The sequence below is a fragment of the Durotheca rogersii genome (assembly GCF_024521655.1).
Source record: "Durotheca rogersii strain YMJ 92031201 chromosome Unknown GGS23scaffold_4, whole genome shotgun sequence".
NCBI classification, from domain to species: domain Eukaryota; kingdom Fungi; phylum Ascomycota; class Sordariomycetes; order Xylariales; family Xylariaceae; genus Durotheca; species Durotheca rogersii.
In genome coordinates this window covers 412,534-434,421 of record NW_026251235.1, presented here as the reverse complement: position 1 = coordinate 434,421, position 21,888 = coordinate 412,534, and the positions used below count along the sequence as shown (strand labels likewise).

General features: G+C 56.5%; 5 protein-coding genes across 5 annotated transcripts; 2 read left to right on the top strand and 3 right to left on the bottom strand.

The window, feature by feature from the left end:
- Nucleotides 1–44: 44 nt before the first annotated feature.
- GGS23DRAFT_354331 (uncharacterized protein) lies at nucleotides 45–1,324 on the bottom strand. Its single transcript, XM_051513167.1, has one exon. The coding sequence runs from the start codon at nucleotides 1,180–1,182 to the stop codon at nucleotides 229–231; it is 954 nt and encodes a 317-aa protein (XP_051374483.1). The 5' UTR covers nucleotides 1,183–1,324; the 3' UTR covers nucleotides 45–228.
- Nucleotides 1,325–2,877: 1,553 nt separating this feature from the next.
- GGS23DRAFT_354317 (NIF-domain-containing protein) lies at nucleotides 2,878–4,849 on the top strand. Its single transcript, XM_051513166.1, has 2 exons — nucleotides 2,878–3,965; nucleotides 4,044–4,849. The coding sequence occupies exons 1-2, from the start codon at nucleotides 2,976–2,978 to the stop codon at nucleotides 4,716–4,718; spliced, it is 1,665 nt and encodes a 554-aa protein (XP_051374482.1). The 5' UTR covers nucleotides 2,878–2,975; the 3' UTR covers nucleotides 4,719–4,849.
- A 5,821-nt stretch (nucleotides 4,850–10,670) lies between these two features.
- Nucleotides 10,671–13,872, bottom strand: GGS23DRAFT_603295 (uncharacterized protein; the record flags this gene model as incomplete). The annotated part of the gene is made up of 5 exons (XM_051519459.1): nucleotides 10,671–11,482; nucleotides 11,550–11,846; nucleotides 11,942–12,713; nucleotides 12,783–13,499; nucleotides 13,669–13,872. The coding sequence occupies 5 exons, from the start codon at nucleotides 13,870–13,872 to the stop codon at nucleotides 10,671–10,673; spliced, it is 2,802 nt and encodes a 933-aa protein (XP_051374481.1).
- Nucleotides 13,873–17,833: 3,961 nt separating this feature from the next.
- Nucleotides 17,834–18,595, top strand: GGS23DRAFT_593945 (CGI-121-domain-containing protein; the record flags this gene model as incomplete). The annotated part of the gene is made up of 3 exons (XM_051518095.1): nucleotides 17,834–18,016; nucleotides 18,088–18,210; nucleotides 18,272–18,595. The coding sequence occupies 3 exons, from the start codon at nucleotides 17,834–17,836 to the stop codon at nucleotides 18,593–18,595; spliced, it is 630 nt and encodes a 209-aa protein (XP_051374480.1).
- Nucleotides 18,596–18,839: 244 nt separating this feature from the next.
- On the bottom strand, nucleotides 18,840–20,779 carry GGS23DRAFT_354147 (proline dehydrogenase). Its single transcript, XM_051513165.1, has one exon. It carries the CDS (start codon nucleotides 20,662–20,664, stop codon nucleotides 19,084–19,086), a length of 1,581 nt encoding a protein of 526 aa, XP_051374479.1. The 5' UTR covers nucleotides 20,665–20,779; the 3' UTR covers nucleotides 18,840–19,083.
- Between the last annotated feature and the right edge of the window lie 1,109 nt (nucleotides 20,780–21,888).

The window sequence follows — 21,888 nt, the reverse complement described above, 5'->3', positions numbered from 1 at the left end:
TGTGAACCACTACATTCGGGAATGGCAAGCGAGCGAATGAATGAGAGGCGAATGTAGATAAGACCTTTCCTGCCTACCTGACCAGTAGAGCCATCCCGTCATTACCATCATAACCAATTGCCACGGGCTGAGCCTTGCGTTGTCCTCGCTCGTCGAGCAGGACAAGCCTTCGACCCTAACCCAAACCCGACCCGAGCGCCGTGACCTGCCCTCATTCCCCGCCCCATCTCACACCACCACCATGATACTAGGGCTCCCCTGGGGCACGAAGAGCGGCGCACCGAAGCTCGGCGCTGGCTTCTTCTCCACTTCCTCGGCGTCGGTCCAGCCCCGTTCCTGGCCCCAGGTAATCCTGAGCCCCCTCGCGGTCACGACTTCGAGCAGGCCGCGCATGAGCAGTCCCGACTTCCTCACGCTAGGCCGGGCGTCGAACTCGACGTGGCCGACCCACGGCATCTCGGCGAGGACATCGGTAAACAGGGTCTTGGAGAAGCGCTCGAAGAAGTTGTCCGGCTGGCGGAAGCCCTCGAAGTAGTCCATTCCCGGATCGCATTCGACGTAGACGGCAAGCTTCGTGACATTGATGCAGTCCGATAGGCCCAGTGCCGGGTTGACGACCCAACTACGGGGCGGCTTGCTCCAACCGGGCCCTAGGCGCAACTGGAGCGTCGTGATGAGAGCCCGCTGGTTCGGCAGCATGCGGGCCAACAGCGGCTTCTTGGTCTTCAAGAAGCGTCCGTGGTTTGTCGGAAATATGCGCACGTGGAAAGTGCTATAGAAGTAATAGGAAGCCTCCCGGTATACCGTCCGACAGGTTCGCAGGATGGCCAACTTCCGATGAATCCTCTTGTAATTATCCGGGTCGAGGTCTAGCACCTCGCCGACGCCGGCGAAGTGGTAGTCGTAGACTCTGAGCCGTAATTCGGACGGAAGGTCGAGGAATCGAAAGGACTTCAGCTTCTTGCGGCCGGGTTTGGGGGGGTTGACGATCGATCCACCGAGCGTAAGCGCGGCGAGAGATAGCTTTGACTCTGTATCGTATCCATCATACTCGGTTTCCGAAGCATAGGTAGAAGGCAAGGCCGAGCTGAGAGGAGTGGCTGCTCCCGACGAGACGGGACACGGGCCTGGAGCCACGTGAGCTGCCCGCGACCTCTTGGTGGCACCCCCCCTGCGCGGCATCTTGTGCAAAATCGGGTTGCGTCGGCGCTCTGGCGTCACGCAAGAAGCGGAATAATTCGACCAGTAGGACAGGATCGGCGTATAGGTCGGAGTCACGCGACAATTCTGGTGTTGGAGAAGGAAAGGCGACAGGGAACGGGAGGTCCGGTCGAGTGGGCTCGCAGGATGTTTTGTAGAGACAAGCTCAGCAGTTTGTAAATCTAGGGCAATTGGTTAAATCGAGAGGTAAGGTGGCATCGCGAGGGTGGTGCCATCGTGATGCATCGACGACTGGACAACCACCCTCTAAAATGCAGCACTCTTGGCTGCCATGGCGAAGGATGTAAGCGAGGAAGGTAGGTATTTGGTGGGAGATGCAGAGACGTGGTCGATAGAGAAAGGGGGGGGAGGAAGAAGAAGGGTGAAATAGGCTAAGAGCCGGCAGCGGAAATAAATAAAGGGGAGAGGGAGAGAGGGAGAAGTAAGTAGTAGCACCAGGGAAGAGGAATCATTCACTGCTGCTCGGGAGTAGAAAGGAGGGGGGAGAGCGGCAGGAGGAGGGAGATGAAGAGGGACAAGGTACAGGGAGAGGAATCGGCACCTTAGATTGGCCACAAACCCACAGCAGGCTAGGCGGGCCAAGTCAAGCCGGGGAGGACAGCGAGAGAGGAATTTGGGGTTCTCTATCGGGACGTGACAGGACCGGGGGAGGGTGAAGGGGATGGGAGAGGGCTTGGCTGGCGAACGCGGTGACGGTGACGGGGAGATGTTACGTTGACACCTTGAGGTTGGGGTTGCGTCAGAGACGACGAGGTGGGCTGAGCGGACAGCGGCGACGAGGTCAAGTGATGTGATTTTGGGGCAGATGTCGGAGCTAACCGAAGAGGGACTGGAGGTTGGAGCCATGGCCCGAACTGGCGACGACACGATTCCTCAGCAGAGTCGAACCGCCATGACGTGATGTGCTTTGGCCTCGTAGGCAGGCAACTCTCAGCGGGCTTCGGTGGTCTTACGGCGGCTCTCAGGGGGGTTCAGCGTACATAAATAGGGCCACCACAGGTACCCCTTAGGTACCTAAGGCCCTGCAAGGCGAGGCGGCCTCTGCGCTTCCCGCTATACAGGTCGAAGCGGGGCCCTTTGGCGGAGAAAGTTATAGCCGAGTTACCGAAACAGCAGTCATGGACTACCTCGGGGTCGGCCCTGGCACAAGTACCTCTAAAAGTACCTAACAGGTAGGTACTTCCTATTCAGGTACCTTAGCTAATTTGCACCTCTATTATGTAAATATAGTAGAGGTACCCAGGTACCGTAGCGCTATGGAGGGGCAGACGGAGGCTTCCAGAACCGCACCGCGGCCGCACACCGCAGTAGAGCGAGACCCGCGTCGCTTGTACCTTGCAGCGCCAATCCGCCCGCACATATACATGCACCGCAAGTACCGGCAGAACACCGGCAACCTCGAAAAACCTGCCATGAGCTGGAGGAGGAACAACAGTGACATCAAGCACAAGGAACAGCTCCGTGCCGCAGAAACCAATGCCGTCGGCGTAGAAGGCGAAGAAAAAAAAAAAAACACCCCAACAGCCCACCGATTAATCCACTCAGCGCAATCCACCATACCTACTTCGCCCTCCCCTTCCCTTCCACATATCCGCGACAGCACTACCGCCCCGGCCCTTCACCTAGCTGCGGCCCGCTCCCATCTTGTCTAGCCTCCTCTTTGTTTTCTTGCTGAGACGATTGGAACGCTGCCAATTGAAGTCGCCAATCGCCCGGATCCTCCCCTCCCCGCGCGAGCTTTGGCATCCGCCGCCATGCTATCCAGGGCTCTCGCGCGCTCCGCGCGATTGGCGCCGTTATCGCCCAGATTGGCTATAGCAACCCCGATGGCCTACAGAATAGCGAGGCCGACATACACCATATGGGCACGAGGCATGGCCAAGACCAGGCGGCCGCCAAAGCCCCGATCGCCGGACCCTGACCCGAGCCAGAAACCGGCAAGCGAGCCGCAAGCAACCCCAGCCGATGCCGGGTCTGACCAGTCCCGAGCCGAACCCAGCTCCGGTCCCGATTCGCCGCCCGAACAACAACCCACCCAAGACACCCTCTCCCAGCACGACACGAGCTCCCTCCCCGACCTCACCCAGGGCATCCCGTCGACGCTCAAGTACGAGACCAGCGGCGCTACCAACAGATCGGCGCTTGCCACCCTCGAGCAAGAGACACCCGAGACGGAAGCCGGCGCTGGCGGTCGCGCGCGCGGAGAGCTGCCCGCCTCGGCATACATCAGCTCGACGGAGAAGCGCAGGGCAAAGGTGGCCAATCGCCTGTATCTCCTGTCGCTGCTCTTTGGCGTCGCCGGGCTGGGGTACCTAGGCCGAGACTGGGACGAGGAAGAAGCTAGGGCGCACTCGGATATCCCCAACGGTTGGGCCATCGGCCTGTGGTGGAAACGCATGATGGCCCGTTTCGGAGACGTCCGAAACTACTACAGCGAACCCGCCTTCACCAAGCTGCTACCCGACCCCGACCCCATGTTTGAGCGGCCCTACACCCTATGCATCAGCCTCGAGGACATGCTGGTACACAGCGAATGGTCGCGCGATCACGGCTGGAGAGTCGCCAAGCGCCCCGGAGTCGACTACTTCCTGCATTACCTCAGCCAATACTACGAGTTGGTACTTTTCACGAGCGTTCCGTTCGTCATCGCGGACCCTATCGTCCGGAAGCTCGATCCCTTCCGGTTTATCATATGGCCCCTGTTCAGGGAAGCCACCAAGTACAAGGACGGCGAGACCGTCAAGGTGAGCCCCGCCGCATCTCCTCCTAGCCGCCTCACGGACCAGCGGTTGCCAAGTCGCTAACGCGCAATGCCCACGCAGGATCTCTCCTACCTCAACCGTGACCTCTCCAAGGTCATCATCATCGACACGAAGGCCTCTCACGTTCGGGACCAGCCCGATAACGCGATCGTGCTGCCTCCGTGGACCGGCGACCCGAAAGACAAGGGCCTAGTCGCGCTAGTCCCGTTCCTCGAATACATCCACACGATGCAGTACAAGGACGTACGGGAGGTGCTGCGGTCGTTCAAGGGCTACGACATCCCGGAGGAGTTCGCGCGGCGGGAGGCAATCGCGCGGGCCGACTTCCAGCGGCAGTTCGAGTCGCGGCGGCCGCCGCGGAAGAGCGGCATAGGGGCGCTGGGCAACCTGCTAGGGCTGAAGCCGGGCAGCATGAGCATGGTGGTGCCGGCGGAGGGGGAGCAGAGCGCGTCGGAGGCGTTCGCGCAGGGCAAGATGCTGCAGGACATCGCGCGCGATCGCGGCCGCCGCAACTACGAGATGATGGAGCGCGAGATCCGCGAGAACGGCGAGCGCTGGCTCAAGGAGGAGCAGCAGGCCAACGAGAAGGCCCAGGCCGAGGCCCTCAGCAGCATCAAGACCTCCTTCACCGGCTGGTTCGTGCCGACCTCCGCAGCCGCCCCCGGCGCGGCCGCGGCAACGGCGGAGCAAAGTGCCGCAGCTGGGACGGGGCCCGCCTCGGCAGCCAAGAACTAGGCGTGTGCGGCGGCAACGTGTAGACGGCGAAGCATCCGTGCGCAATCACGACGGTGTGCATGAAGGCGGGGAGGGGGCGAGGAAGGGGGGCTTGTGTACCGATATACGGGGAAAACGAACTATACGATAGAAGGGCGGGGGAGGGCAGGGGAGGGCCTGTTCACCACGGCTGTCTGCATCGCTCGTGTGCATTATACGGGGTGCCGGGGGAAGGTTTTTTTTTTATATAAAAAAACAACGATTCAAGCCCTGCGAGAAGGGGTAGGCGGCATAATGGATGGATAGATGGATGCGCACAGCGGACCAGCCACGCCGCCTTCGCCGTCGCCTACTCCGGCTACTACCGCCGTTACTATTATTATTACTACTACAACTGCGACAACCCCCAACCACCACCACCACCACCACCGCCACCATTACTACTACTACTACTACTACTATCAACCCCCCCCTACTACTACTACTGCTACTACTAAAACTCTACTCTTGCGGCGGATCCATGTAATCGGTGTTATTTCTGCTTCCTCTGCTTCGTGGTTTGCATCGGCAGGATATCAGGCCTGGGGAGGAAAATAGGGGCGAAGGGGGTATCGTCCACAGGGCCCGGACGCGGAAGGGGAGGGCAAGGGCGAGGAGAAAATAATTAGGTACCTAGTGAAGGGATGGCAGCATGTGTTCGAGTCGTCAGGTGGATGTGTAACTTGTAATATACCTATAGGTACTGGACGCTGGGAGGAGGCAGCAGTGAATAGTAGAGCGGGTTGTGCCTAATAGTAGCTTCTTGGCCGGTCTAGGCCTGGGCGTATAGATGGAGGAATACGAAGGCGGATCTGTGAGCTCGGTTATAGAGAGGGCCTACGTCCCCTCTAGTCGTATTCAAGCGCAACTAGGTGGGATGGTCTGTAGGCAAATGCGGCAATGGGTGGTTGCGTATGGGGGCGGGTGGTAGTCATGACTGTTAATCGTTGATCAGCGCCTGGGGCAGCTGTATGTAGCAGTTGTTCAGTCTCGGTTCCGAAACCACACTACTCTACATTGTCCCTCTCTAATACGAATCGCTCCTGAACTACTTACCTTTATAGTATTGCGTAAGCTAGGCCCTACTTAACATCCTCTTACCGATAGCCTCGAGTTGCTGCGATAATTAGGCTCGAAACGGAGGTTTTAGCGCCAAGATCGCCCGTACGGAATTGTGATATCTCAAGTCGCATTGGCGTTTCCAACAGCCGGATAGAGGCGATAGGGGCCTGCGTAAGCCTAGGTATTTAACCGCCGTTTCGGGGTCGGCTTGGTTGCCAAGGGAGGCCCCGATCGGGTCCGGCATCCCCCTGCGATTGATTGCCGTGAATTCCAAGAAAGTTGCGGTCTTGGCCAATGGAGAGGGTCACGTCTTTCTTTCTGTAAACGGTGTTGTGTGTTGGCCGTTACTTTTCCGAAGTAGGTCAACGCCTGTTCTTATAGCAATTTCGGCTCCTTAACACCGCGTTTGAACCGATATTACAACTTTCTTATCGCCGAAGAAGGGGTGAAACTCCTCGACTTTGGACGCTTTCGGGAGAACGCGAGCCCTAAGTGGATGGGCAAGGAATTGGAGAATCCGCGTCCGGGATTGGTCGACGAGTCGGGACGCGATAGAGGTTTCAGTTTCTATGGCTCTGGCAACTGATCTTGAGGCTTGAGATATACTAGCTAGCTGCCTCTTTAGTTGATAATACTAGCTAGCCAGCAAACTTGGAAATTACCACATAAGGAATCCCACCTGTAGTATAGTCCTACGTCTCCAAACTAGAACCTGTAGGCGTCTACGCTTTCACTTAATAGCAAGGTTATAGTATCTGTTTTGAAAAGATTGGATTTCTTTCAAGGGGTGACAAATTTTCAGCAGTGCCCCAGAAGGAAAAACTCGTCGTCCTTATCCGCTCCTATCCGCCAGCAGTCTCAGCCTCCTGATGCGGCAATACGCCCTGAGAAACCTGTGCCTTAAATCACAGCAACAGTTCCAAACTCACCTAGAGCCTTAAATAAGGTATAGCACTCTCCCCTCTCGCTATATCCGCGCAACGGAGGCTTGAATATACCTACCCGATGAAACTCCTCTGAGTTTGCGACCGGACGCAGGATGAGGCCGAAAGCAGCGCCTTCCTCCGATAGTTCTTCTGGATCAGACTCTTCTCTTGAGGTAGGCTTTTCAGCTGGGTTGCGCTCTCCATTCCAGTGAGTCCCATTCTCTCCATCGGGTTCCTCCTCTGGGCTGAGCTTTCCATCCCCGTCAGGCTCATCATCATCTTGATTGGGCTTCTCCTCTGGTTTACGCTCTCCGTACTCATCAGGCTCATCGTTCTCGTCAGGCCCACAGTACTTATAAAGCTCATCGTCTCCATAAAGCTCATCGCCCTGGCTACCGAGTAGGACCCATCTCAAGGACCCAATGTTTACAGCAATAGCTTCTGCCTCATCCTTATCTTCCCAGGGTTGGTGATCAGGATATGTCGTGTATCGGAAATCCAAATTGAACCATCCCACCGTTGCCTTGTCGTATTTTAGTGTATATAAACACTCTCTCCCATCGTTAGCGTCAGTCCCGCATGACACCTTTGATGTATCCAAGCGCGAGAAATCGAGAATGTAGCTTGTGATTGTAAGTCTCCCACTTTTGATGGCCATAAAGGCGTTTGCATCTGTCCCTTCATATTCGACCTCCGGTTTCAACCTTGCCTCACGGCGAAGGTCGTCGCATAAATAATATACGTGGCAGAAAGTCGGTTTATAGTAGTCCCGACCCAGCATACTCCACGATGGGGCAACGTAAATTCGGTCGGGGAGTAGAACTTTGTCTGGCGGTGGACGGTTTCTCTCATTCTGGCCATATATAGTCAGCCACATCAGGCTTTCTAGGAGGTCTTTTTGCCAGAATCCAGCAATGTATTGATCTCGCAAACGATCGTGAAAGGCTTGAGCCAATCCTGCCAGGCCAGGCAACCTATCAGTAGGATGTGTGTAAGACTTCAACGGACTTATTGATGCATATTTTCTCAATATTTCACGCCAGAGACGGTAGACCCATTTATGGGAGGTCGCCATTAGCATCTCGGACACCCCGGGATGGTACGGGAGATCTTGTAGTTCTCGGCCGATCCTACGGCTCCTCCAGTCGCAGTAGAAATATAGGTAAGAATTCCCAAAGACTATCCGGCACCTAGAGGAGTATCGCTCCTGGAATACCCAGCCACGATTTGCCCACGATACATCTGACAAATCGTATTCTTCGACATCCCAAATCGCACCACCCATAGACTCTATATCATATATAGAAGCTTGGGCGTACTTGAACTGTAGGTTGAAAGAGCCCTGTATACCCTCCCTGCGATGTGATTTGAAGGGCATGCTGATTTGATTGCCCCGCTGGCGCAGGAAGCCTTCGCTGCAGGACATAGAAGAGGCAGCGCAAAGAGTAACCAGTGCGCTGTTATAAATCATGGACATTTGAGGTGACTGTTCCTCCCAGTCCCTCTGGTTTTGTTGTATGATGCAAAACGCGTCGACCCAAAGGTAGGGGATACCTAGCTTCCGTGTTATAACAACGGCATCTTTGATGACAGGTGACATCTCAGTAAAATTGATACGTTCCCGCATCCTGTTGAAGGTGTTGTCTGTTGTTTTAAGATACCGGTTGTGATCCTGTGCAGGGCCCCAGCAATAGCTTAAAGCAGCGTATTCTGGGATCTGGGAAGAGGACGAGGGTGATTGATATTCTCCATGGAGAACCAGCCGTAGGTTCCCTTCAGTGACATCAATAAGTCTGGCTGGGGCGAAGGATTTGTTTAATAACATGTACCGGAAGCCTTTATACCTCAAGTCTCGTCCCATCCATTCCACGCAGGTATCGCTCGAGTAGTCTTGACTTAATGGGCGTCGTAAGCCGAGCCAGTCAATTGCAGCCTTAGTACCTTTACAAATATCCGTCAGTTGTATGATTGTAATCAAACTTGGATGGTATAAATACCGGAATGAGAGTCTTTACCTGATACTTGTGTGGCATAACAACGAAAATAAAACGGCGTCTCGACCCCTTCCATATCCAGCCGGATCAATAATCCTTCCAGCCAACAATTGTTTTTCTTTGCATCAAGCGATTCAAACCTCCGAGAGCCGCTTTTTCTTTTTTGTTTCGGGTGTGGTAAAAAGGGCCATCGCATCTCTCTAATCGCCATAAGATCCAGAATTGGCGGAAGTTGTGGGTGGCTTCGATTAACTCTAGACTCTTCTTCTGAGTTAGGATCGTCATATTTAGCGCCCTCCCCCCAATAGTATGCCACAGATATCAGTACAAGACATGGGCCTAAGGCCATTAGGTTCTTCCCAGTGATGCCCCTTGTCATGTAATCGGCGTCAGGAGACGAGATGATAGTGCGTAGGAACGAACAAAAGTCACATTGCTTGCTCGAAGATTCAAGCGCTGGGAGGTTGGGTATGGAGTCTCTCCAGATTTCGCGAAAGTCTTCCCGATATTCTTCGTCGGGAAACACCAGAAATCGACGTCCGCCCTCACTCAAGCCTTCCTCGAACAGATCTTGGCCATCATCAAACAAAGCTCCGCTGCACTTTTCACACAGCCTCGCAACGTTAGGTTCAGGGTTGGGGGGAGGGGGAGGCAGAGCCTGGCCCTGCTCTTACGTAGACATGCTGAGTGGTAACGTGCGGCGAGACGATCCAGGACCGAAGCAACTCCCACTAGTAAATAAGGGCGACGGAAGTGCTAGCTGCAGCGGAAGAGACGAGCCAGCGTGTAAGCAAGAGACAACTTGATATAGACGGTAGCCGTGGGAAAAAAAAGAAGATAATAGCAAGCCTGGTGGTGCTCTGTGGATCAACTACTGCCACCGGAGGGAGACAGCTGACCTGTAATATATACCTGAAATCATGCTCATCTGCGGCCGAGGCAAGTACCTCGCACGCAGCCGCCTCCACTCCGCTCCCGTCTCTTGCCCTCCTTCCTAGACACTCCGACGATCTAGTCACAGCCCGCATGCCAAACCTCAGCTACAGGGTAGCAATATGATATCAGATCAACGGGACATCTGACCGGACAAAACGCGAGCCTACAAATCGTATACGGGCCCGTATGCAACGCCCATCTCCGGAGCAAGGATTCTCACGTAGAAGGCTATACAGCCTGCCTCACGATGTACCACCCGGCGCCGAGGTGAGCATGATATGTATCCAACCAGCGTCGTCGAGCGTTATTATTAAATGTGTACTATTGAAATCAGTCCACACGCAGCGGTCGAGATCACGGCGGTTATCGAGGAACTGAGCGAGTTACTGACGTCGCTTGCCTAAGAACTCGATTCCGATCGCGTGGGGAATATCTACGGGAAGCGCACGAGGACGAGTGGTTAGACGGAAAGAGCCGTGATAGATACGTAATGTTATCTCTTTTATTCGTCCTTTTCCATGCTCATTATCCGTCAGGTTATGTGACACCCACACACTCAGCGCGATGGGTAGATAGCGGTAGAGAGCTCCCGCGAAAGCCGATGATCCCATCCATCCGACCTCCCGTCTATGTTGCTCGCTGTGATACCAAAAGGAGGTCCCGGTTAATACATATGTACATATATAGATATCTAGGTTATACAATGATATAATATGGCGATTCTGTGCCTTTTGCCGCCGTGTTGGAGCCGTAGAGTTGTGGGATGGTATAGCCATCAAAATTGTTCGGTGTTTGTTGTGAACGTTATCAACTCCCAACTGTCGTGGGAGTCTTTCTGCAGGTAGATAATCCACGTATGCTGAAGCCCGACAACTACCGCGCTAGTTGTCCTGTTGAAAATTGATTCTTATCTCGGCAGAAGATAAGAATCAAAGCATCCTAAGAGCTGCCTCCGCTACGAAATACTTTTGTTTGGTTAGTTTTGCGAGGCTCGACGTTCGGAGGGGTGGTATTTCCTAAGTACCGCCGCCAACTCCGTTAGAAAAGAGCAATAACGGCCATTGCAAGTTTGTCGCAGTCGTTGTAGGGGTACTGTTCATGTCTACTCCTATACCCATCTCGTTCGCCCCGCTGTCGTCAACATTGTCGCCCGGCCGCGGACCGGAACCACCTAGAGACATCAAGGCACTGGCGCTGTACCTGTCCTGATTGTCGACAATCGCGGCTGTCCAGTCGTGCCAGGTGTTCCCGCCTGTGGGTTGTGAACGCCACATCATATCCGATTGTGTCATCTGCGTTGCTTGTGTGGCAAATGCCGCCAGTGGGTTATGATCCGGAGCCTGAGCCTGAGCCTGGGCCTGGGCCTGGGCCTGAGCCTGAGCTTGAGCCTGAACCTGAGCTTGAGCTTGCGCGTGGGCATGCGCTTGTGCGTGGCTTGCGGCCACATGGCTAGCTGCCTGGGCATATAGGAAAGAGTTATCGGAATCGTAGGCTATGGTATTCGTTGGGTGAGGCGTAGAATCTGCATATGGCATCGAGGAATATGGCGCAGGCTCGGGTGGAGCTTCGGTGTAATAATTATTGCGAGACGTCGAGATGACGTGGCCCGCTGCGTTGTTCACCACTTCAGCGTCGCTATGGCCAGCGATGGTGTTCGTTGTGGCGGACATGTTAGTATAGGATGGCGAGTGAGGTGATTGCTTCGATATGTCTTGTGGCAGTTGTGCCTGTGGCACCGTCTCGGCGGCCTTTTGGCGGTCATGCTCTATCCAAGCAATAGTCCGCTCGATTATAGAGGATACAGCATCGTGGTGACCCATACCGCTCCCTAAGAAATCGAGCAACAAAGTTAGCGAGCTTGAGGGCGCGGGTCGGCAAGAGGATCGCGAACTGACCCATGAGATTACCCGTCTCGGCCAGGATACTTAACCAAAGGTTCATATCCTCTCGAAGGGCTTGCACTTCGGCGGAATTCGTGCTATGCCTCCTCTCCCAATGCGCAACCAGGGTCGAGAAAATCGCAGCGATATATATCGCAAGACAATACCATGTCGTGTCGAGCGACTTTAGTCGGTAAAGCTTATGGACGGTCATAAGCATCTCCTTTGACGTCTCTTCGCATATTCTCGTGTTTTCAGCCAGCAGTTTTGCATCATTCGTCGCACAGGCGGCGGGGTGGCGTAAGGTGAGTTCTACGGCAGTTAGACGATCATCTTCCGCTGTAGGAGGCTGGGAGAGTGGGAAACAAGAAGAGAGTACGCGATGCCGGGGGGGGGGGGCTGCTTACTAAGTTCGAGCACCATCCATTCTGCCCACAGGGCAAACATAGAATTCCCGGGGTGGGTCTGGTCGAGTCTCAGGCTCGGAGGGAGGCTGTCTCGCAAGGCCTGGAGCTGCTCCTCGATGGCCTCGACCGCGGGCAGATAGTGATTCGGATCCCGCTTCACGCAGTATATATTGGAGTACATGGCAAGAAATAATGTGGAGATTCTGAAGGAGAAAACACCAATCTCAAAGGGACACCTGACTGAGCTCGTGGTATCAACGCCGTCCTCGGTAATGAGCTCATCGGCTATCGTCTCGGGGAATTCGGTGTCGATGTCCTCCAGCTGAATCGGCATGGGCTGTCCCATCCGACCATTCAGCGTGACGGACGTAGCAAGGAGGATCCACCATATCCTCTTACGAAGCTCGTTCTCTAGGTTCGTTCCTTCGCCCGGTTTCTTCCAAGCGCGATGCAGGCCGAACTGGATGGCCAGGCCCAAGGTATAGTTGCTCAGTATGTTGCTGGTACTGGATTTAGGGAATCGCATTGTGTGCGTGCAGAGCATGGTCAGAGCTTGGATGTCATACAATGTTTTGGATATGATTAGGTCGAAGAACTTGCTCAATGCGAAGTGATAATGCTTATTCGACAAGTCGTTTAACCGAGCCCTCTGTTCGGGCTGCTCCCGATTCCGAATCCCGTACTGCAGGTAGATGGAGGCGAACACCATATGGACCATAGTTGTCTCAGCCACCGTAGGCTCGAAACCGGGATCATCGTAGAGGCGTGCTAACTACGGAGAATCAATCAGCACCGGATTAGACCGGGCACCACCAGCGACAAGCAGCAGCAGCATTCTTACCAGGGCGACGAAGGTGGGTTTGTGAAGAACCGGGTGGAAGGGATATATCATTAGAAAATACCACTCGGCGTAGGTGAAGGCGTCAGACCTCGGGGGTAGATCTGCCAGTGGGAGCGGGTTGATGTTCCAGCTGGATTGCAGCATAGCCTGAACAGATTTGTTATACAAGGGCGACCGCGCTGCTGCGTCAGGAGGCGGTTCGTCTATGTCAGGAGCGTCAAAAGCGCCGATATCTATGGTGCTGCCGAGAATAGACAAAGCCGTGCCCTTGATGGAGCTTAAGGGGGCTTGGTCGGCGCCGACGCCTATGTGAGCGTCTGCCGGCTTCGGGTCGTCGGTAGAACGCAGGGTATTCGTGAAAGGTATCTTGTATGGCAGATCCTTCACCCAGGAAGCTGGTGCCGGCTGGGTCCATTGCGGGTTTGCTGCCGAGTCCTGCAGCTGGCTTGCCGCGTTATCAGGAGCACCCTCGGGAGTGACACTGGTAGCCGGGTGGGACGACTGGCGAAACGGCTTAACCTCAACGCCATTGTTGTGGAGGAGGTTCTCTAACTCTCGAATGCGGTTCAACATATCCGTCTTCTCGCGCTCCAGCTCCTGCATGTACCCTCGCCTTTCCGTCCGACCAGTGACTCGATCGGTCACGTAGCATTCGAGACTTTGGTTTATGCAATGCGAGCAGCCCTCGGGCAAGGCATCGCACCGAATCTTGCGAACCTGGAGGAGCGGCGTCAGATCCAGCTAGCAGAAGAGATGGGCGGGGATGCTGGTGCTTTCTGGCGAGGATATGGCAAGCCCAGACACGAGAGTCCTTCTCCGTCAACTTCCTTGGACGGTATGCGGAGGGGCACAGGCGTAGGACGCGACTCGCAGGTAGAGGACATACCTTGCACCGATCGCATGCTTGCCCGGTTCGTGTGTACGACTGCAACTTGCTCTTGACGACGCTGGAAAATTCATTCGGCGCGGTGCGATCGTGGTCGAGGCGAGGTAGCTTGCATTTCGTCCCCGTACTCGCAGCGGCCGCAGGATCGGGAGGATCGATGTCGGGAGCATCGCCAGACCGTTTCGGCGGACGGCCCAGAGGCATGGCGACGCGAAGGCCGGCGAGAGGCCGCGACGAGGCGAGGAACGATGGGAGATTATGGAGAGAGAGAGAGAGAAAATATGAGGTATTATGAAATTTAAGAATAAAATAATACTACTAATACTACTAATAATAAATAATAATGAAATGTGATAAAATAAAGGTTAGGAAAAGAAGGTGCAGGCAGTTGTTGGCGTACAATGGTTGGACCTTCCGTGGCCCGCGACAAATGAGAAAGCTTAAACCTAGCGACCGGAGGGCAGGTACGGGCGAGGTCGAGGAGAGAGGGAAGGAGAGAGAGCGCGAGAGAGGGAAGGGACAGCGGGCGAAGGTTGCCTGACTAAGCTGGCAGGTACCTGAGGCAAGGTATATATACCTCTTATAGCTCTACCACGCAGAACTGCGCGCGCCGGAAAGTCAGGACCGGTCCTGTCCCGACGACATGGATGTACGAATTGATCTGCTGGGCAGGAGGCGGATAGCCTGGTCGATGGGACGGTCGAAGATGGCAGCCTATCTCGGCGTATATGGATATAGAGTGCGTATATAGAGAGGCATGTGTAATATATATTGGTGTGGGCGCGAGTGTGTGTACTATATGTGGGTGGGTGGGCTGGTAGATGTGGATGTGGATGTAGGATGGAGGGTAGAGTGAAGTAAAATGAGAAGGACAGAATGAAATAACCTAAATTAATAGAATGGGAATAGCAGTAGTTACGGCGACGATAATAGTAACCAGCGGCCGGCTTAGGACAGCTCGGCATATCTATACAGGCCGCGGGTAAGACGAGAAGTAGAAGGACGGGAGATACGCAACAGAGGTATAACATAGAGACTTGATGGTCTAGACTTGCCAATGCATTCCCAACTTACTGGTTACCTGTGTGTAAGTGGGTGCCCAGGGTATCGGTATGGGCGTAGATGCCAACAACCCAGCCTGCCGCGTGCTGTGAAGATATGCAATGCACACCTCCATGCCCGTGCCTAATTGCCTTATCTACCTACCGACATAACTGAGACACATGCCTACCTGACTAACTAACTACACAGCATACTACGTGGTAGCCTGTCGTGGGAGAACAGAGCGCTTGACACACTACGTGGTTGCGTCGACGCACCACGGACCCCCAGGACCCGTGCGCGCCGAGAAGCAGGACGAGAAGAAAATCGCGTATGTATAGCCACGCTGTCGGGCCAAGTCTCGAGATAGACGACGATGCTCGAGAAGCACATCATGCCCTAGGGATCGGTCCCGACACGACCAAGCTATGGGTGTGGGGACGGCGAGCGCGCACCGCGGATCCAGGCTGTTGGCGCTAGGCAAGGTACCATCGGATTTGTGCTCGACCGACTTCACCGTCCCTCGCCTGGGGGGGCCACTAGTGATACCTACCTGGAGCCGTCTCGCGCATTGACGCGACAACCTCGGACGCAAGGAGTCGAACCTCGGCAGGGTGACCCCGTCTAGAACCGCGGAATCAGGAAAATGATCGACGACGAGAAGAAGAAGTGGGGGGGGGGAAGGGTTGTGAGAGAGAGAGAGAGAGAGAGAGAGAGAGAGAGACAGAGAGAGAGAGAGAGAGAGAGAGAGAGACAGAGAGTGACAGAGAGCGACCGAAAAGCTAGCAGGGACTTCTCTCTCTCTCTCTCTGCCTTTTTCCTTGTATGTAGTCTACGTGGCTCTCAAGCTAACGGCCTAAACTAACGGCCTAAACTAACCAGCCTAAGTCTTTCAGAGAGGTAGGCAAGTTGAGTAAATACCAGGTACCTACCTAGGTACCTACCTACATGCCGAACGCAACGGACAACTGGCGGACAAGGATCCATCCATGGACTGCTGTACCCATGTTTACACCTACATACAGGGTACAAATGTAGGGAAATATTCACATGCCTCCCGTCCATACAGGATGAATCCAGCGCATGTAACAATAGTTGCACTCATGAGCACGGATCTGTATAACGTTCCCCTTCGTGTATACAACCACATACCTCTATAAACCCCTAAATGAAAAAGAGGAAGGGGAGAGACATCCACCCCGTGATGCCCGGCATCCTGCAGGAGCTCTGCGGTTCTTGGCTATGCATGCACATCACACCCATGTCCACAAGGCATACCTGAACACAGACACATGGGGGGGTAGGTAGCGCCAGTCGGGACGAGAGAGCTGTCGAATCTTCACACACCCACCTCTACCCGAGACGGAAACCTGCCCAACATCCAGCTATGCGTATGTAGGCACATCTCCCTACGCCGACAGGCGGTTCTAAAAAGATACGTGGCGCTGGCTCCCGTCTCGCGCCGGCGCATGCGAATAAACGTCTGACGACAGGCGTTGGCGTGGCGTTGGCCATATCGGCATCTCCTCCTCGTCGCTAGCGGCTCGCGGACCCCAGGCGCAACCCACTACGTCCTTCGGCGAAATAATTGGTTAGCGTGCGGCATATCGAGAGCGCCACGCCTGTGGAGTCGCAGAACCCGCCTGTCCTAGCTTACTATAACTACGGATCGACCTCGAGTATCCGTCCGTCCCTCCTGTATCTCCCGCGCCCCAACACTCAAACCCAACCTCTCCCAACCCATCCACCCCTTCACTAACACGGTAAGCCGGTGTGTACGCGTGCCGTGTTACGTGTGCAGATGCTTGCAAGCCCGCACGTCAGTACGGAGTCACGGCGCTGCTCTGACAGGATGCTCCCAGCCTCTGTCGCATACCTGCATACATGCCTCCGTACGTAAGCACGCAGATCAAATACCTATACACGACGGAATACACGCTACATATTTGCACTGCATGGGACGGCAGACATCGCGCCTGGGCAGAGCAGAGGCTTAACCGTCTCGAGCGCAACCGCGGATGGGCCGGAAGGACGGGTCAGCCCTACGTGCCGTCTGCCCTGCCGCGGTAGCGCGGATCTAGGATCTGATCTGGGAGGTGAGAAGCGCGTCCGAGCCGCGGTAGCATTGGCCACTTGAGTAAGCAGGTAAGTTACCTACCTCCCTGGGTAAACAGATGCGCCCCGCGCGGTCCGAAACTACCTACAGAATGCCAGGCCCGTCGGCAAGATTGATATCTGCTCGTCCCAAACACTCTTATTGGGTTATCGCATATAAACCAGCTGCTTGTGTGCGGCGCTGGATGAGGATAAGAGGGGGGGGGATGGGATGAGGAGCTCACCGCTGCCATTGGCCGCCGGCGGGCTGGGCGGACGCGAGGGGACCGCCTCACATTACATCTATCTGCAGCCGCACGAAAGCAGACTCGACCCAAATCGCGGCGAGGGGATTCGTGAACGACGCTGCCGAATAACGGACGTAGGCTATGAGGCCTGCGCCCAGCCCACACCGCATGTCGGTATGTATGTGGGAGGAATCGCAGGTATGTGGATGGGTTGTATGCATGGATTGGAGAGTAGACGAGTTGCTTGACGAGGATAGGATGGACGGTCGATGCGCCTGCCACGAGGCTTAGCACATCGTCCCACGCGATTTATATGACAGGTTGGAGAGCTCACATCGAAAAGAGCTCGGATCTGAGACAAGTTGTCCGTGGATGGCGTCCTTGCTTTGTCTTGGCCAGGAGGTAATTCAGGATGAGTAAGTGTAGTAATCAAGGACAGTACTTGCGAAGGGGCCCACGTGACTGTCCAGCCCGCCAGCTGGCAAACAGCCGGAGCATCAGCGTTGCCGTGCCCCGCCATACCCCACCATCGTCTCGATTACCCCGCCGTTACATACCCACCTCCTAGCTACCTACCTCCTAACCCCCTACAGCCTACAGGTACTAAACCAGCAACCCGTAGGTATACAATCGCCGCCGAGTATTCTGCCAGGCGCCTCCTTATCGCTACACCGCGCCGAACCAAGCCATCTACCTCACCACTCCGTCCCCAACTACCTAATCCCGAACCACGGCGTCCGCCCACCTCCCCCCCCCCCTTTCTATCCTCGTCGCCACACACCATGCCGCCGCCCGCCGACGCGGCCCCCGAGCTGATCCTCGAGCCGATCCAGATCGAGCACGTGCCGGCGACGCACACGGTGCACGTCGCCGTGTTCCGGGACGTGACCAACGCCGCGTTCCTGCACGAGCAGCTGCTGGGCCGCAACGCCGCGTTCGAGTACGCGCTGATCGACGCCAGCTCGGTACGGGGACCTGCCCGCCCTCTGCCCTCCTGCTCTCGGTGCGCCGCGCGCTAAAACCCAGCCGCCTACAGGTCGTCTCGCGCCTGCACGTCCTCGCCGCCGCGTACAAGGCCGTGTCCGCGCTGCTCGCCGGCGCCCTGCGCACGCCCAACGTGCACTCCGAGATCGTCTGCGCGCTGAGCCCCAACAACAACGTGCGCTCCCCCCCCCCAAAAAAACCGAGTTCCCCCCCGCTCCGCTGACCCGCCCAGATAGATCTCCGAGGCCTACCGCCGCTTCGGCGTCACCCCGGCCACCCGCCACCTCGTCGTGGTCAAGGTGCTCGTCGCCCCGTCCGCGCTGACCCCCGACGCCGTGCGCGCCCACCTGCGCGCCCACGTCGCCGGCGTCCCCGTGCCCTTCGCCGACGCCGCGCTGCGCGGAAGCGGCGGTGCGCCCGGCCTCGCCGACTGGCCCAAGGTCCGCCGCTACTACAAGCTCAACGGCATCCGCTGGCTCGACGACCTCGCCGACGCCGACGCCCGCGCCGCCGAGACCGAGGCGCTGGTGCTCGGCGCCATGGCGCTGCGGGGGCTGTGAAGGGGGAAAGGAGAGGACGTCCGGGCGGGGGGACAGTTGGGGAGGAAATGAGCACAGCGGTGCGATGTACGATAGAGGGGAGAACGAGGCGAGAGGCGGAGAGTAGCAGGATACGCGAGGCTCCCGATGGGAAGACCGAAGATCCAGACAAGCTGGGTACATAGGGGAGGCACAAGATGTAGTTTGTCAAAGAATAACACGGCTCAGAACAATACCTATCGAAGCTACAACAACCGGCGCAACCGCTACAGGCGACAATGTCTCTTCGCAAGGCATCGTAATCGTCGTAATCATCGTGATCTAGCACCGCTAACGCTAGGTACAACCACCACTCTAACCGCATGTAGGCCGCATAATTCATGACGTCGGCCTCTGCACATATTATCCCTTGCGTTCCTCTTCGTCGTATTCCCCTCCCCATCTCCATAGCTCAGTTCGCTCCCGTACTACTATTATTTCCCCTTGCTGCCACCTCTTAATACATAACCTCACGCCCCGATCCCCAACCCCACTCGTACTCTCCTCCCAAGCTCTCGCCACATCGCATCGCGCCCGCTCCGCGTCCGCGCCACCGCGTCCCGGTTCTCGTACGCCCGCCGCAGCAGGTACTTCATGCACTCGCCTGTCGTGCCCCACACGATATACTTGTACGCGCGCGGTACTTCGACGTCTCCGGCGCCGCCCCCGGCTACGATACTACTGCCACCCGGCTTCTCGCTTAGTAGCTGCTGCTGCTGCCGCACGCGCGCCGCCGCCACGAGCTCGCAGCTGACCTCGTCCGCCATGCCCTGGAGCTGCCCGATGGCGAGCTCCGTGTGCGGCGCCGCCTCGGCGCTCTCGCGCAGCTCTCTCGCCCGCCGTACCGACTCGAGATTGTGCGAGCCCAGCACGATGCTGACCCGCGGGAACGGCGCGCCTGCCTCGCCTTTGAGCACCTCCCCCCACTGTCGCCGGATCAGGCTTGCCGCGATCCCGTCGTACGCTGCGTCCGTCTCGGCCTTGGTGTCGTGGATGATGTGCCGCGGATCCGAGCCTAGGTACGCGCCGCGCACGAGCTTGACGCCGAGGGTGAAGCCCTCCCGCGCTGCCGTCGCCAGGTGCGATCCCAGCACCGACGGCGTCGCCTTGAGGTACGCCTGGTACGTGCCGTAGATTATGGCGTGTCCCGGCCGCGACATGTTGTACTTACGCTGGTACTCGAGCGTCCAGTCGTCGATGCCAGCCTGGACCGCCGTCTGCTCCGCGTCAAATAGCAGCGGCACATCCAGCTGCGCTGCCAGCTCACAAATCTCATCGATGGCGGCTCGGAGGTGCTTTGGGGGTGGGAGGCGGTTCTTCAGCGCGTACATAGCCTGCCTCCCGGCGCCACTGAACTTGAGGGCTACAAAGTCACCGTGCTGCGCGAGCCGGACCGTTGCTAGGGTGCCAGCGGCCCAGGGGCCGATCTCGTTCCGAACACATTCCTCGGCAACTGGCCCTTCGTCGCAGGCCGTTAGATTTTTCGTTTGCGATTCGGACAGGACGATCTCCTTCGCATAACCAAGAATGACGCCGGTGAAGCCGATCTTCTTGAGGTTGTCGATAGTGTGGCGGACTTCCGCGGCGTTCTCACCGGCACAGAACTGGGCGTAAAAAGTTCCTTTTAGGAACCACCGGAGCAGCGGGTTCTTGTCGGGATTGAGGACGGGTTGGTTTGTGTGGGCGAGCAGGTTCATGATAGCGAGCGAGGGAGGAAGCAAAATCCGGGATGACGAGATGCTAGTCGTGGCTAAGTTGCGGAGCACCGCGGACAAAGGAAGGACAGACAGCGGCGCCATTTTAGTCGCCGGGCGCGGTTGGACGGGGGGCTCGGAAGGAAATCGACCCAGAGAAGCGGGATCAGTTAAGGTGGCCTGGTCAGCAGGAGACACTAATCTTGTTGGGGACGAGTGTATCGTCCTCTTCGCCGGGTAGAGTGTCTGGCTGGAGCCATGGCGGATGATGATGTAAGGGCTACATCGTCGAAGCCCGATCGTGTTTACATAAACGGGTAGGCGGGACGACCTTCCTAGCGCCGTGGCTTGCACCATGGCTGGCCTCAGGATATGTCGACGGTGGCAGTAGCAGTCTGGCTTGGTTGGGGTAGTCGGATGGGGGGGAAAGGGGCGAAGGTTAGTGCGAGGTTTAGGTAGGTAGAGAAAGGAAGGAAGAGGCAGGGAGAGAAAGAGGGGTATCGTGTGAGTAATAAACAACAACAGAAGGATAGGACGATGGATAGAACCAGAGGGAGAGCTTGCTACCACCGGGTGGAGGGCCAACTATGCTTTTTAACTGTCGAGCGCGGGCCTCTACGTGTTTGTCAACTCTAGGTAAGTGGCTTCTTTATCTCCGGAATCGCAACGGGCTCAGTCCTCGCCCCAGGGTGAAAGCCGACTGGAGCACATCCGCCAGGATCCGGGTAGCCCCATTTTCGTGTTATTGGGGATGGCGACACCATGCACCCCGAGAGCCCGATATCCCAATCATAGCTCGACGGCATTTAGAGACGCAACAAGCTCCCAACCCGCCGCGCTCTTATCGTCCAAGGTCACGTGGACCCCGCGAGCTCAGGAATGCCGTCGGTAGCCGGCGACGCAAGAGGCGTTCGGCACAGCCATTGGCCAATGAGTGGCGGGATAGCGGAGTGGTCGCGTAACAATGTCCAAAAGCTGGGGCAGCGGGCGAGGGATAGCGCGTGTAATCAACCTGGGGGGGGCGAGCCGGGGTGTGACTGAGAGTGCTCTGGGCGGTGCTGGTCTGCGTAAATCATGTGCTTAGCTTCTTCCTTGGACCGCCGGCCTAGGCTTTTGGCCGATGCTAAGAGGGATAAGCCGCGCTGCCCTCCTGTTCGGATTCGAGGGGTGAGGGTGTGGGCCAAGCCGACTCCGGTCAGCCTAGCTGATAGCACCGTCGCATACAACGGGTAGATGCGACGGTGGCCGAATGCGCGCAGTCTGATTCATGACGACGACGCGCCGAGCGAAATTATAACGTAACCCCTTCTCGCGTTGGTGGGCCGCTTGGCTTGATGGACACATGCCAGATTATACCTACGTCGAGCACAATTCATGCCGACCGTCTCCCTATTGCATTATGTCGCGATCCCCAGCGCGGCAAACTCGGGAGATCCCATGCATGCGTGGGGGGGGCCGCAAATGCGGGCAAGCCTACAGGGGTGATGCAGACAGCTTATTGCCCATCTGTGTGTAGAGCCGCCCACTGCGACCGGCGTGCCGAGGGCGATGTCTCTTCTAATCCGCGGAACTGGTCTAATG